This window comes from Artemia sp. Qi Xiang Cuo, chromosome 9, assembly GCF_049724085.1.
Source record: "Artemia sp. Qi Xiang Cuo chromosome 9, ASM4972408v1, whole genome shotgun sequence".
NCBI lineage: Eukaryota > Metazoa > Arthropoda > Branchiopoda > Anostraca > Artemiidae > Artemia > Artemia sp. Qi Xiang Cuo.
The window spans coordinates 5,254,311-5,266,685 of NC_142802.1; the positions used below are offsets into that span (position 1 = coordinate 5,254,311).

The 12,375-nt window shown below is 34.3% G+C and overlaps 2 protein-coding genes across 2 annotated transcripts in view; both read right to left on the bottom strand.

Annotated features, from left to right (window-relative positions):
* LOC148948260 (uncharacterized) overlaps nt 1-12,375 on the bottom strand; it is a 390,778-nt gene that overhangs the window by 180,112 nt on the left and 198,291 nt on the right. The gene's annotated exons all lie outside the window — the stretch shown is intronic.
* LOC148948261 (3-hydroxyanthranilate 3,4-dioxygenase-like) overlaps nt 1-12,375 on the bottom strand; it is a 113,114-nt gene that overhangs the window by 99,796 nt on the left and 943 nt on the right. The window contains exon 2 of the mRNA XM_089094247.1: nt 5,072-5,234. Coding sequence (XP_088950373.1) covers nt 5,072-5,234 — 163 coding nt within the window. The remainder of the gene's footprint in view (nt 1-5,071; nt 5,235-12,375) is intronic.

The window sequence follows — 12,375 nt, forward strand, 5'->3', positions numbered from 1 at the left end:
GATAGTACCTTTCATGTACGGAATAATTTCTGTTCGTTTTAAGTTTTAATGTCGCTCCTTACTTTCAGCAAAAAAAACTTGTTTTTTTAACGAACTGTAAGTAAGAGCGACCCGGCTCAATAGTAACCGAAACTCTAAAAAACGGAAATTTGATACCAATAGATGCATCAAATGAATTGGATTTTTATGCTGATTTTAAATATATAAGTTTCATGAAGTTTAGTCTTACCCATCATAAGTTACGAGCCTGAGAAAATTTACCTTATTTCCAAAAAAAGGGGAAAACACCCCTTGAAAGTCATACAATTTTAATGAAAATCTCACCATCAGATTTAGTGTTTAAGAGAACCATTCTGTAGAGGTTTCAAGCTCCTATCTGCAAAAATTTGGATTTTCTATTTTTTGCCAGAAGAAAGATCACGGATGCGTGTTTATCTGGGATTACTTGGGAGGATCTTTCTATGCAGGAATTTTTCACGAGGGAAGAGAATTTTCTTCAAGGGGGTGCCTGTTTCCCTAGAGTTATTTAAAAAACAATCAGAAATCAAATTAAGACGAACAGAAATTATTAAGTATATGATGGGGTTCGCCCGCTCGTCAATACCTTTCTCTCTAAGGTAGATTATATTTAGCACTTTCAAAAGAGCTATTTATTCTGATTAAACGGCCTTTGTGATTCGGGGGTCATTCTTAAAGAATTGGAATAAAATTCGAACTTTAGCATAAGGAGCGAGGTGTTGACGAGGGTGTGAACCCCTTACAAACGGGATCATTTTCGTTCGTTTCAAGTTTTAATGTTGCTCCTTACTTTCTGTTGAAAAAACTCGTTTTTTTATTTAATTTGAAATAGGACTTAAGATATAGATTTCGTATCCAAGTGTCTTTTACCTGTCAGAAAATATTCTCTATAAAAAGCTTTAAATTGGAAGAAGCATATGTATATGGTTAAGATTTACCGAATGGTTCCATCTGAAAACTTGATTCATAGATTCTTTTATTTTTCATTTTGCCCAAAAATGCATTTACTGTGGTTTCAAATGGACCCTAGGGGCTTGAGACTGCTAAAAAAGTTGCATTCTATGGGGTACATATTTGATTTTTGATCGATGCAATAAGTCAAAAAAGTTAACAAGCCCCTCTGAAATAACACTGAATAAAATAGGAAGGAGGGAAGATGTGAAATAACTGCTTTTTATTATTTAATTTTACACAACTGGATACAAGGTCATCAACTTTATAATTAATTTTCAATGCAATTTCTTTTTGTCCATCCATTGAAAAATTCGTCTTAAACGTCAAAAGTTTATGACTCGTCTACACTGACCCCCCCCCCCGTTAAAATAGAAAAATGTAGCTGTAACTAAATGTAGAATATACGCTTGCTTATAAATAGTATAATCAATTCTCAAGTGCTTCTGGTGTTGGTAGTGTTGAAAATTGAAAGATTAATTTTTGGTATAAAAAAATATATATCGGTGAATTGGCTAAATTAATGGTTAAATATGTAAAATTAGCTAAATATGTAAAATTGGTTAAATTAATGGTTACAGAAACATCAATGATAGATAACCCGGGCTTGTCAATGATGACGAACACTGCATGCCCACGGACTGATTTTAAGACTGCGATAAAACATACGCCTTGGATTCTGGAATGTAAGGACATTGCGAGAGGATAGTAGACTTGATGAGCTTGTCGAGCAGAAATTAAAATTTAAGCTGGACATCCTTGCTACGAGCAAGGTTCCTCGGCTCAGCTTCGGGGCCGAAACAATGAAAGGACGTAAATTCCTATTTTCTGGACGGGATGACCACCACCGCGAGGGAGTCGGTCTACTCTTGAGCACAAAAGTTTCCGATGTTTTACTAGAATGGAAACCGGTTAACAGCCGTATCCTCACAGTCAGGTTTGCTTCCTAAAACGCTAAAATGATACTGGTTTAAGTCTATGCTCCGGTAAATGACGCAGACAGCGATATCAAAGATGAAATTTACCGTACCCTGAAAGATGTGATAAGAGCTGCACCTCGGCATAACATCATGTTTGTTCTCGGAGACTTTAATGTCAAAGTTGGCAACGACACAGAATACACAACTAGTGTTATCGAGAGGCATGGCGTCGGTAACCTGAATGAAAACGGCTCCATATTGATCGATATTGCTATTGAACATGGTTTATTGATCGGTGGAACATTATTTCCACATAAGAACATTGACAATTACACTTGGACGTCCCCGTAACACAGAACCAAAAATCAAATCGATCCTATTCTTTGGAGTAAAGCTCGAAGAAGACCCATGAGAAGTGCTGACTTAGGTTTAGACCATGAACTAGTTACCGTCAAGGTCCAGATCAAGCTTAGAGCTCAGAAAAAAAGGAGACATACTCAGACGATATTTTATGCGGAAAAGCTGAACCAAGCAGCAACGAAGAGAAAGTTTTACCTATCTCTCAAAAATCATTTTGAAGTACTGGAAAGTCACAACGCGGAAGACGCAGGAAGCGTTGAATTGACATGGACTGCACTCTCGTCTGCCTATACAGAATCTGCGAGAGAGATCCTAGGCCTCCGAAAGAGACCTAAAGAGAGATAGATTTCCGATGAAACATGGAAGACCATAGCTGAACGCACCATATTAAAGAGACAGAAGAATGGCACAAAATGTGATCACTAAGCCTGCCTCTCAGTGCTGTACCTTCAGAAGCACAAGAAAGTCAAGAAGCAGACACGAATTGACAAACGTAAATTCATCGAAGCCAAAGTAGAACAAGCAGGGGAAGCTGCCAAGAAAGGTGGCTCAAGGCTCGACAAGGCTAGAAGACAAGGTGAGCTTGCGAGAATTCCTTAACCGTGTAACAGACCGAGCCAAAAAGGGGGACTACACGTTAACGTAAAGAAGATGAAATGTATGGCTGTTTGCAGCAATCAACCTCTCGAGATCTTCCATAAGGGCGAAAGAGTCGAGTAAGTATCAAGCTTTCGATATCTTGGCAGTATATTTGAAGAGAGAGGCGAAATAGCTAAAGAGGTAAAGACCAGAATTGGGATTCACAGACTGCCTTGACTCCGCTCTCATCAATATGGAAATCCCCAAAATTCTCATTAAAGATCAAAATGAGACTCTTCAACAGCAACGTGATGAGCATACTGCTTTACTCATAGGAAATCTGGAAACTGGACGAGAATCTAGAGAAACATCTGCTGGCCTTTGAGAATTAATGTCACCGACGATTGTCGCACGTCCACTGGTACCACCGAGTTACCAATGAACTAATACAAACCCGCACCATGCAACGACCCGTCACTGGAGTAATCAAGTATAGACGCTGGCACTTTCTTGGTCACGTATTACGCATGCCGGACAGATCCAATGGAATCCATGGGGCTCAAGACGCAGAGGCAGGCCGATGAATACTCTATGCCGGACTGCGAAAAAGACCGAGCAACAATAAACACTGCTATTGTGCCAGACTGGGCGGATGTATTAGCCTCTGCCCAATTCCAAAAAGAATTGCGGAGTCTCACTGATGGCCTGTGCGCCCTGGATGGCTTTGGAGGAACTAAGGTCTAAGGTAAAGTAAATTGACTTGAAATCTATATATAATAATTAATAGGACTGAGAATGACAAAGAGAATTTCGATTAATTGCAATTTGGTAGTGTGACTTACTGAATGTCAGTCATTCATAAACAGTTGAAAACTGGACATCTCTCTATATTCCGCTGTGTGCTGGCGTCATGCCAGTATTTTGGGATGGATTGCTGAACTATATTTCACGATGCATTGACAGTGAGATTGAAATTGATAAGAAAGATGTGTGTGTTGTGGCTTGCGATTTTTACAAAAAAGGATCGATTTTGAACTCGATAAAATGTTTAGCTAATGCTGGTGGTCAGATAAATGTCCATAAGGACGGTACAAAGAAAGAACTAATTAGTGAGCTATACGACTGCTTTGTCATTTTTCAAGAAAAGGGTATTAGAGACGAGACAGTGATTTCCATGTATGATCTTTCGGAGTTCCCCGAAGCCAGTTTTAAGGCACGTGCAGATTTGTCGCGCCGGCTGCTAAAAATCGAACGCAAGTTGGAAGAAGCGCTGAACATAAAATTTGGAACGCCAACGAACTCACCCATGAAAGGTGCTGCCGGTGCGAACAAGGAGATAACGAACGTTTGTGAGAAAAGACTTTTCCCCATTGTTGTGGCTAATCCACCTGAAGCATCAAATCTCACGGAAAAAAGACAGTTGATTGAGAAGTGTTGCATTAGCGATACTGATGTTTGTATCAAGTCATCAAAAAGTCGTTGGCTGATCAAAGTTTCCGACCGGGTTTCGGGTGAAAAAATTGTAAAAAACCTGAAATGTGACACTGCGACAACAAAAGTGACCGAACTCGTCTTCATCGGCGTTGTGAAAGGGATACCTAGTTGTTTAGCAGAAAAAGACTTAAAAACTGCCTCACCAGAATGCCCAAGAGTTATCCGTATCGGAAGCTCGTCAACTTTCAAAATGTATTTTCCGACAGAAAATACCCTTTCCTCTGCAGTTCGACACGGTATTTGGATCGAATACGATTTCTTTCGGATAGAGAAATTCCTGTTTATTCCGAAACACTGCTAAAATTGCCAACATTACATAGGACACATTAAAATTGGACACGTAGCCTCCGAATGTAAAAATGCGGTAAATTGTGCTAGATGTTCTGGAGGGCATACCTCCAGTCGTGAGCAACCGTGTTCTACCCCTATGAAATGTGCAAATTGCGGATGTAAGAGACATCCCTCTTACAGCATCAAGTGTAAAAAAAAATAAACGAAATTTTGAAATTTCCGGGCTGACTCACCAACTCATCCGTTGTTACCCTTGCTGAAAGTTTTCTTATGCATAGTGTACGATGAAGAACAGTCTTCCTTATATCAAATTGATTTGATTATTTATGGTGAAAATAACTTTAAATTTTACATTGTTTTCTATAGAGTTTACCTTGATTGCTTTATCATCTTATTCTTTTGAAGTAGTCAAAGTAAAAATACATAAAAAAAAAAAATAATAAAGTTTTCTCACTGACCTCTCCTTTCTTGATAGTAATTTTGCGGAGAGTCCCTTTTTCTATTACATGTAAGTCCATATGGCCAGCTTTCATGTAAAAGAATTGGTCACAGGTGGCTATATGGTAGTCTCTACGTAGTGTTGGACCTCCAAGTAAGTAGACTTTCAGTTGCTTGTCATACCTGATAAATATTAAACTTTAAGAACGAGGTTTGGAACTTAAAAAAGACGATTAGAACTGAAATGATCAGAAGCTATGGTAAACTTGGCACTACCGCGCCCCTTAGCCTCTCATATTTAAACAAGAAAAAAATTTACTTTTTACTCACAAGACTAAATAATTGAAGCTTAAATAAAAATATTCAATTTCTTGTTTAAAAAACTGGAAAATTTCGTGAGTGTACAATCTGCTTTAACCATCCTATATTAAACAAACTGCTTACAAAACGTGTTTTGGGTTAAAACTGTTCTTAGCGCAATTATAAAGGCGTTATTTCCCTTCTCAGCGATCATAGGCGCTGTAATAGCGCTGCCTAAGAAAAGAGCGTGGATGTGGGCACAATGTATTATTTTTTTCTTTGTTTTTCTTATAACCAACACACTTTGCATATAAGGAGCTATCGTACAAACTTAAAGCCATTTTGTTTAGATTACTTGAAAAGATCACACACACTGTTTCTCAGGGTATTTTAAACCCCGTAAACAACCTCTGAGCAAGGATTGTAACATATGCAATTTGCCCAATGTTTACACATTTCTGCATTTTGGAAAGAGGGCATATTTGTCCTTTAGCGTTAAAAAAAACCTTGAACAATCAGGTGAAGCTCTCAGATAATGTTGAGGAAAGTTATTAACGAAATCAGAATACGTTATGTACATAAAGGTTGTCAAAAAGGACCAACATATGAAATATTTAAACGCGACCGCTACCCCTACTGCTGCTACCAATTTCACTAATGTTACTACTACAACTACTGTTTCTGCTGCGACTGCTACTAAGGCTGAGGATATGGAGGTGATAATTTAAGGAAATGTTGAGGGAAAGTTTAACAAAATCAAGACATTATGTGTGCATGCAGGTTGTCAAAAGGGCGTGTCAACAATATCTTAGAAACAGCTTACTGTATCAAGCTTTAATTTCCGGGGCATATTGAGAGGGGTGTTCAACTGACCAAAAAGCAATGTGTGCATACTACTACTGATACTAATAAAACTGCAACTACTGTTACTCCATTTACTAATACAACTCTAATACTACTACTTCTACTACTACTACTACTACTACTATTACTATTACTGCTACTGCCACTACTACTACTACTACTACTACTACTACTACTACTACTACTACTACTACTACTACTACTACTACTACTAAAACTACTACTACTACTACAACTACTACTACTACTACTACTACTACTACTACTACTATTACTATTACTATTACTGCCACTACTACTACTACTGCTACTACTACAACTAATACTATTACTAAAACTACTACTACTACTACTCCTACTACTACTTCTACTACAACTACTAATACTATTACTACTACTACTACTAGTACTATTACTGCTACTACTACTACTACTACTACTACTACTACTACTACTACTACTACTACTAAAACTACTAATATTGCTACTACTACTACTACTACTATTATTACTATTACTCCTACTGCTACTACTACTAGCTACTACTACTAATACTACAAATACTACTACTATTACTAGTGCTACAAACCATTCCAGCTGCTTTTGCCGCAACTACTACTATGGCTATGAGTTTTAAGGCAAAAAATTCAGGAAATTTTGAGGGAGAAACTGAACTAAATTAAAACACACTATGTGTATGCAGGTTGTATTAGTTGTAGTAGTAAATAACTACTTAAACTTTTTACAACTTAAAACTAAAACTTTTCTCAAATACTTGGACTATCTGTCTTGGCTTTTCTCTGTCTACAATTGGCCATGTCTTGATGCAACCTATGCAACCTACTGCAAAATACTTGATAGCTTTAATTCAAAATCAGCGGACTGCGTCAACTGCAGGTATTACCATGATTAAGAGTTTTAAGGCAAATATTCAGGAAATGTTGAGGGATAAATTGAACTAAATTAAAACACACTATGTGTATGCAGGTTACCAAAAGAATATATCAGCAATACCCCGGGAACTGTTGACATAAATAAGTTGCAGGTAAATCAAAAGGGCCTATCGTAAACTTTATAGCAACGGCTCATTCTATGAAGTTAAAACTTTCAGGGCTTGATGAGGGGTCATTCAACTGACCAAAAGACAAAATGGAAATACTACACTTTAACGAATAATTTGGGGATGTTAAATAGATCAAAACACATTATGGGCATGCAGATCATCAAAAGGATGTACCAACAATACCACTTTTGCTTCTGCTTCTTCTGCTGCTATTGCTAACATAATTACTGTTATTGAACTGAACCTAAATAGTTTAAGTTTATCCAGGTTGTTCGTATATCATGGCGGGAATAGGGTATAAAGTACAAACTTTCACAGAAAGCTCATTTTTCTTTAAAGCTAAATGAAAATGCACTATTTGGATACTGGTTGTCAATAAGACTTCTCAGGAATATCAAGAACGAATGAATGTATTTTGTTTAAACTTTCAGGGCTAAGTAAGTAAGTATGACGGCACTAGACCCTCAAGTTCTAAACCGGTGGTTCTGGTCTTCTATTCATGGCCCTTCAGCCAGGAAGTGCAATGGGGAGTTGGGGGCCAGCCATCCTGTACTTTCGCACACCCTTCCTTCTTACCTTCCCCGGATTTCTCAAGGTACCCCTTTAGAGATGGGTTGACTCTGGTTAAGCTTACAGAGTCACACCACTGACCCCCGTCCCAAACCAAACAACCGGCCACGGGTTCTTAAACTCAGGGCCACGGATTCCCGACACAGCGTGCCAGCCACTTAGCAAGGACAGCTCATAAAATTATAAATCACTCTCAGGCCTACTAAAATCATAAATTTTGCTTTTACAACTGAACTAAATCAAAAAGTGTAGGCTGAGTATATCCAGGTTGTCAAAAAAGCATAGATACAATGTTTTAGAAAGGGTATTAAGTGGTATTTGCTAGAAAACAGGAGTAACAATAAAACTAAATCCAGGGATATTATGTGTGTAAAGATTTTCAGAAGGGCGCATATTATTGGAGATTGTTGAAGAATGTTGTCCAACATATAAATAGTAATCCAGAGTATGCATTTTCATCAGAAAAAATAAAAGATTTAAAATGTTAATTTCTTTACCATTGAAAAAGACTATGTGAAAGAAAAACGAACAGAAATGAATTAAAAAAAAAATAAAATCCAAAAACGAAGTCTTACAAAGAAAAGTAAAAGCTACATTCCGAAAACGGGCAGAAATGAAATGAAATGACTTTTTAAAACTTCGACAAATCACCATCAATAGCTAAATGAAACCCAAAACAAACATAAAGCACAATAAATAACAAAGTCAAACTCAAAACAAACTGAAAGTAAGCTGAGTGGTGCTGAAGCCCCCCATGTCTTCTAAAGAACAACACATAGTTTGTACTTTACTTGATACAAAATACATTTTAAATGGTATCTTTTTTAACTTAAATACATCCAAAAACTATAAAAATTCTTAGGAATGAATATCGGTATATATATATATATATATATATATATATATATATATATATATATATATATACATATATATATATATATATATATATATATATATATATATATATATATATATATATATATATATATATATATATATATATACATATATATATATATATATATATATATATATATATATATATATATATATATACATATATATATATATATATATATATATATATATATATATATATATATATATATATATATATATATATATATATATATATATATATATATATATATATACACACACATATATATATATATCATCATCACACACACATATATATATATATATATATATATATATACTATATATATATATATATATATATATATATATATATATATATATATATATATATATATATATATATATATATATATATATATATATATATATATTTATATATTTATATTATTATATATATATATATATATATATATATATATATATATATATATATATATATATATATATATTTATATATATATATATATATATATATATATATATATATATATATATATATATATATATATATATATATATATATATATATATATATATATATATATATATATATATATATATATTTCTCTTTCTCTCTCTCTCTCTCTCTCTCTCTCTCTCTCTATATATATATATATATATATATATATATATATATATATATATATATATATATATTTTTTTTTATATATATATATATATATATATATATATATATATATATATATATATATGTTTCGATTTCATTTATTTATTAATGATGATTTGTTGAACTTTTGTGGAAAATTTTTCTTTTTTCTAAAGTAATTCCTTAAGAATACACTACTGTTTGTTTCACGAGATCAACACAAGTTTGCCCAATATGTTGTTTTCAATCTTAAACGTATTCACATATGCCTCAATTATTTGGGAATAAATGTACATTAAGAAGTATAAACACCTAATTTTAGTTTGTTTTATCAAGTTTTTAACATTTCGTAAGATTTCAAATACTGAAGAGAGCAAACTGATCATAGGCAGCGGAATAGCGCTGCCTAAGTAAAAAGCGATGTTGGCCAATGTATTATTTTTTTTTGTTAGACTAGGGCACTTCGTATCGAAGGAGTTGTTGTAGAAACTTTGAAAAGGGCTCATTCGATTAAAAATTGAACGTTCTGGTGCTTTTTTTAAGATTAAAAAGAGATTGGAGGTGACTGAGCATCCCTTCTCTCAAACCCATTCATTTTCCAAACGCATCCAGTCAAAGTTTTGAGACAGTCGTTTTGCTCATCATAGTAGATCAAACCAGCAACTACGTCTTTAGAAATATTAGGCATGTCAATCCCCCACAATTATGCAATGGGCCCATTATGCTTTAAAACTAATTATTGTTTTAAATAAATCAAAAGGTATTGTGTTTAAGGTTGCCTATAATATACCTCAGCAATGTATCGGGAATAACTAAGGCCATTAAGTTGAAACTTTGGAGATACTACTATTACTACTTCTGCTCATGGGTGCCCATATGGGGGGGGGGCAGGGGGGGGCTCTTGCCCCCCCCCTGGCTGAATGATGCTGCCTTATTTTTATATTTTTGTTCTGAGATTTCTATTATATAGCATTAAAAGTAGCAATTAGACTAAGTTTGCCCCCCCCTGGAATTCAGCTTATGGGTGCCCATGCTTCTGCTCTTACAATTTAAATAATTGCAAAGAGGGTAAGTGTATCCAGGTTGTCAAAGACCATAGATAGAATCTTTGGGAACTATATTATGTTTCATTTTTCAGGTCCACTTCGGAAGCTATAAACTTAAATATAAAAAAAATACTGCTTGTGTCAGCAATAAAATTTCTGAAAAAGTTTCCTCAACATACAAATAGCAACCCGTACTATGGGTTCTTACAGAAAAAAACTGAAAAGATGTAAAATATTATTTTTTCCATGAAAAAAACTGTCAATAAAAAAAGAAAATAAATTAATTTAAGAAACTTTTTCCGCAAAACAAGTTTCTTAAAAAAAAATACGTTTTAAATATTTTCACTTTTCTTGCTTTCATAAATAAAACTTATCAAAACTTCAAGGAATAAGTATCAGCATATCTTAATTAAACAGACAATCCACGGTCAGTGTTTTTTTTTTTTTTTTTTCTTTTTTTTTTTTTTTTTTTTTTTAGTAAAGCGCAAATTATGTTCTGGCTTTAGAAGGCATGGGGGTTATCAGCCCTAGTCATGTTAATTTTTGCTCGTTTTGATTTTGAATCGGCTATTCTAATTTCTGTTCGTTTTGAGTTTCGTTTATTTATTGATAATGATTTGCGGTTGTCTTATGCTTGGAAGTTTATTTGACTTTATTTCTGCTCATTCTTCGCTTAATGGAGCTCTTTATTTTTCTTTGAAAAATTTGTTTTGTTGAGCTCTTTAAAAAATTGTTTTGCGGAAAAGGTCTCTAAAATTAATTTAGTAAAAGCATCGATTTACTTCAGTCTGTTTAGTGTTAGAAATTATAATGAAAATGGGTGTTCTGATATTTTTATATTATACCATTCGAGAGACAAAAAATCGACTCGAAAGTAAATAAATTCGTTATTTTTGGTCTCCCTTAAAATATGAAAAAATGGGGTATCGGAATTTGTTCTACAGTAACAAAATCAAAAAGGCTCTTAGTGAGCCGTTAAGGTATCTACACGATGTTAAATTCCCCAGAAGATAATGCACCCACGTTCGTGTCAGTTAACGGAAACTTAAGGGGTAGTGAGGGATGGGGGGAAAGGATTTTTCCAAAAAATCAAGGGAGGAGGGGTTTTCATTTGTTTTTCAATTTTCTATCGAAAATACCGAAAAAAGGTATATTGAATGATAATTCAACATTAAGGTGTTTCCAAAATCTAGGGAGAGGGGTATAAAATCCAAAGGGAGAGGGGGAAACCTCCTCTTCCTCCTCCAACTGACGACCCTGAGGTTAGTTTTAAAAAATGTTAGATTTTTCATTTCCTAAATACATGAATGTTAAAATGAAATTTTAATTTACTAGTCAAACAGGTCGTGGAAAACAAACTGCAAGTTAGGAGGGACGCAGCTCAATAGTAACCGAAACTAAAAAAAAAGGAATTTTATATCAGTAGATATATAAAAAGAATCGACTTATTATGCTGATTTCACATATATGAGTTTCATTAGTTTAGTGTTATCCATCAAAGGCTACGAGCCTGAAAAATTTGTCAAGTTTTTGAAAAAGGGGGAAAACACTCCCGAAAATTCAAAGAACCTTAATGAAAATTGCACCATCAGATTCAGCAAATCAGAAAACCCAGCTGTAGAGTTTTCAAGCTCCTATCTGTAAACATGTAAAGTTTTGAGTTTTTGCCAGAAAAAAGATCAAGGATGCGTGTTTATATATGGACATTTTTTTTTTGTTTGATTGTATCGACCCAGTGGTCCTTGAATATCGGAAAAGAATTTATTTGAATGGAAATTAGAAGTTCTAGAGCCTTTTTTCAGTGACTAAAAATATTGGAGGGCAACTAGGCCCCCTCCCAAGCCCGTTTCTTCCGAAAACCGTCCGATCAAAATTTTGAGATAGACATTTTGTTCAGCATAGTTGAAAGACCCGGTAGCTATACCTTTG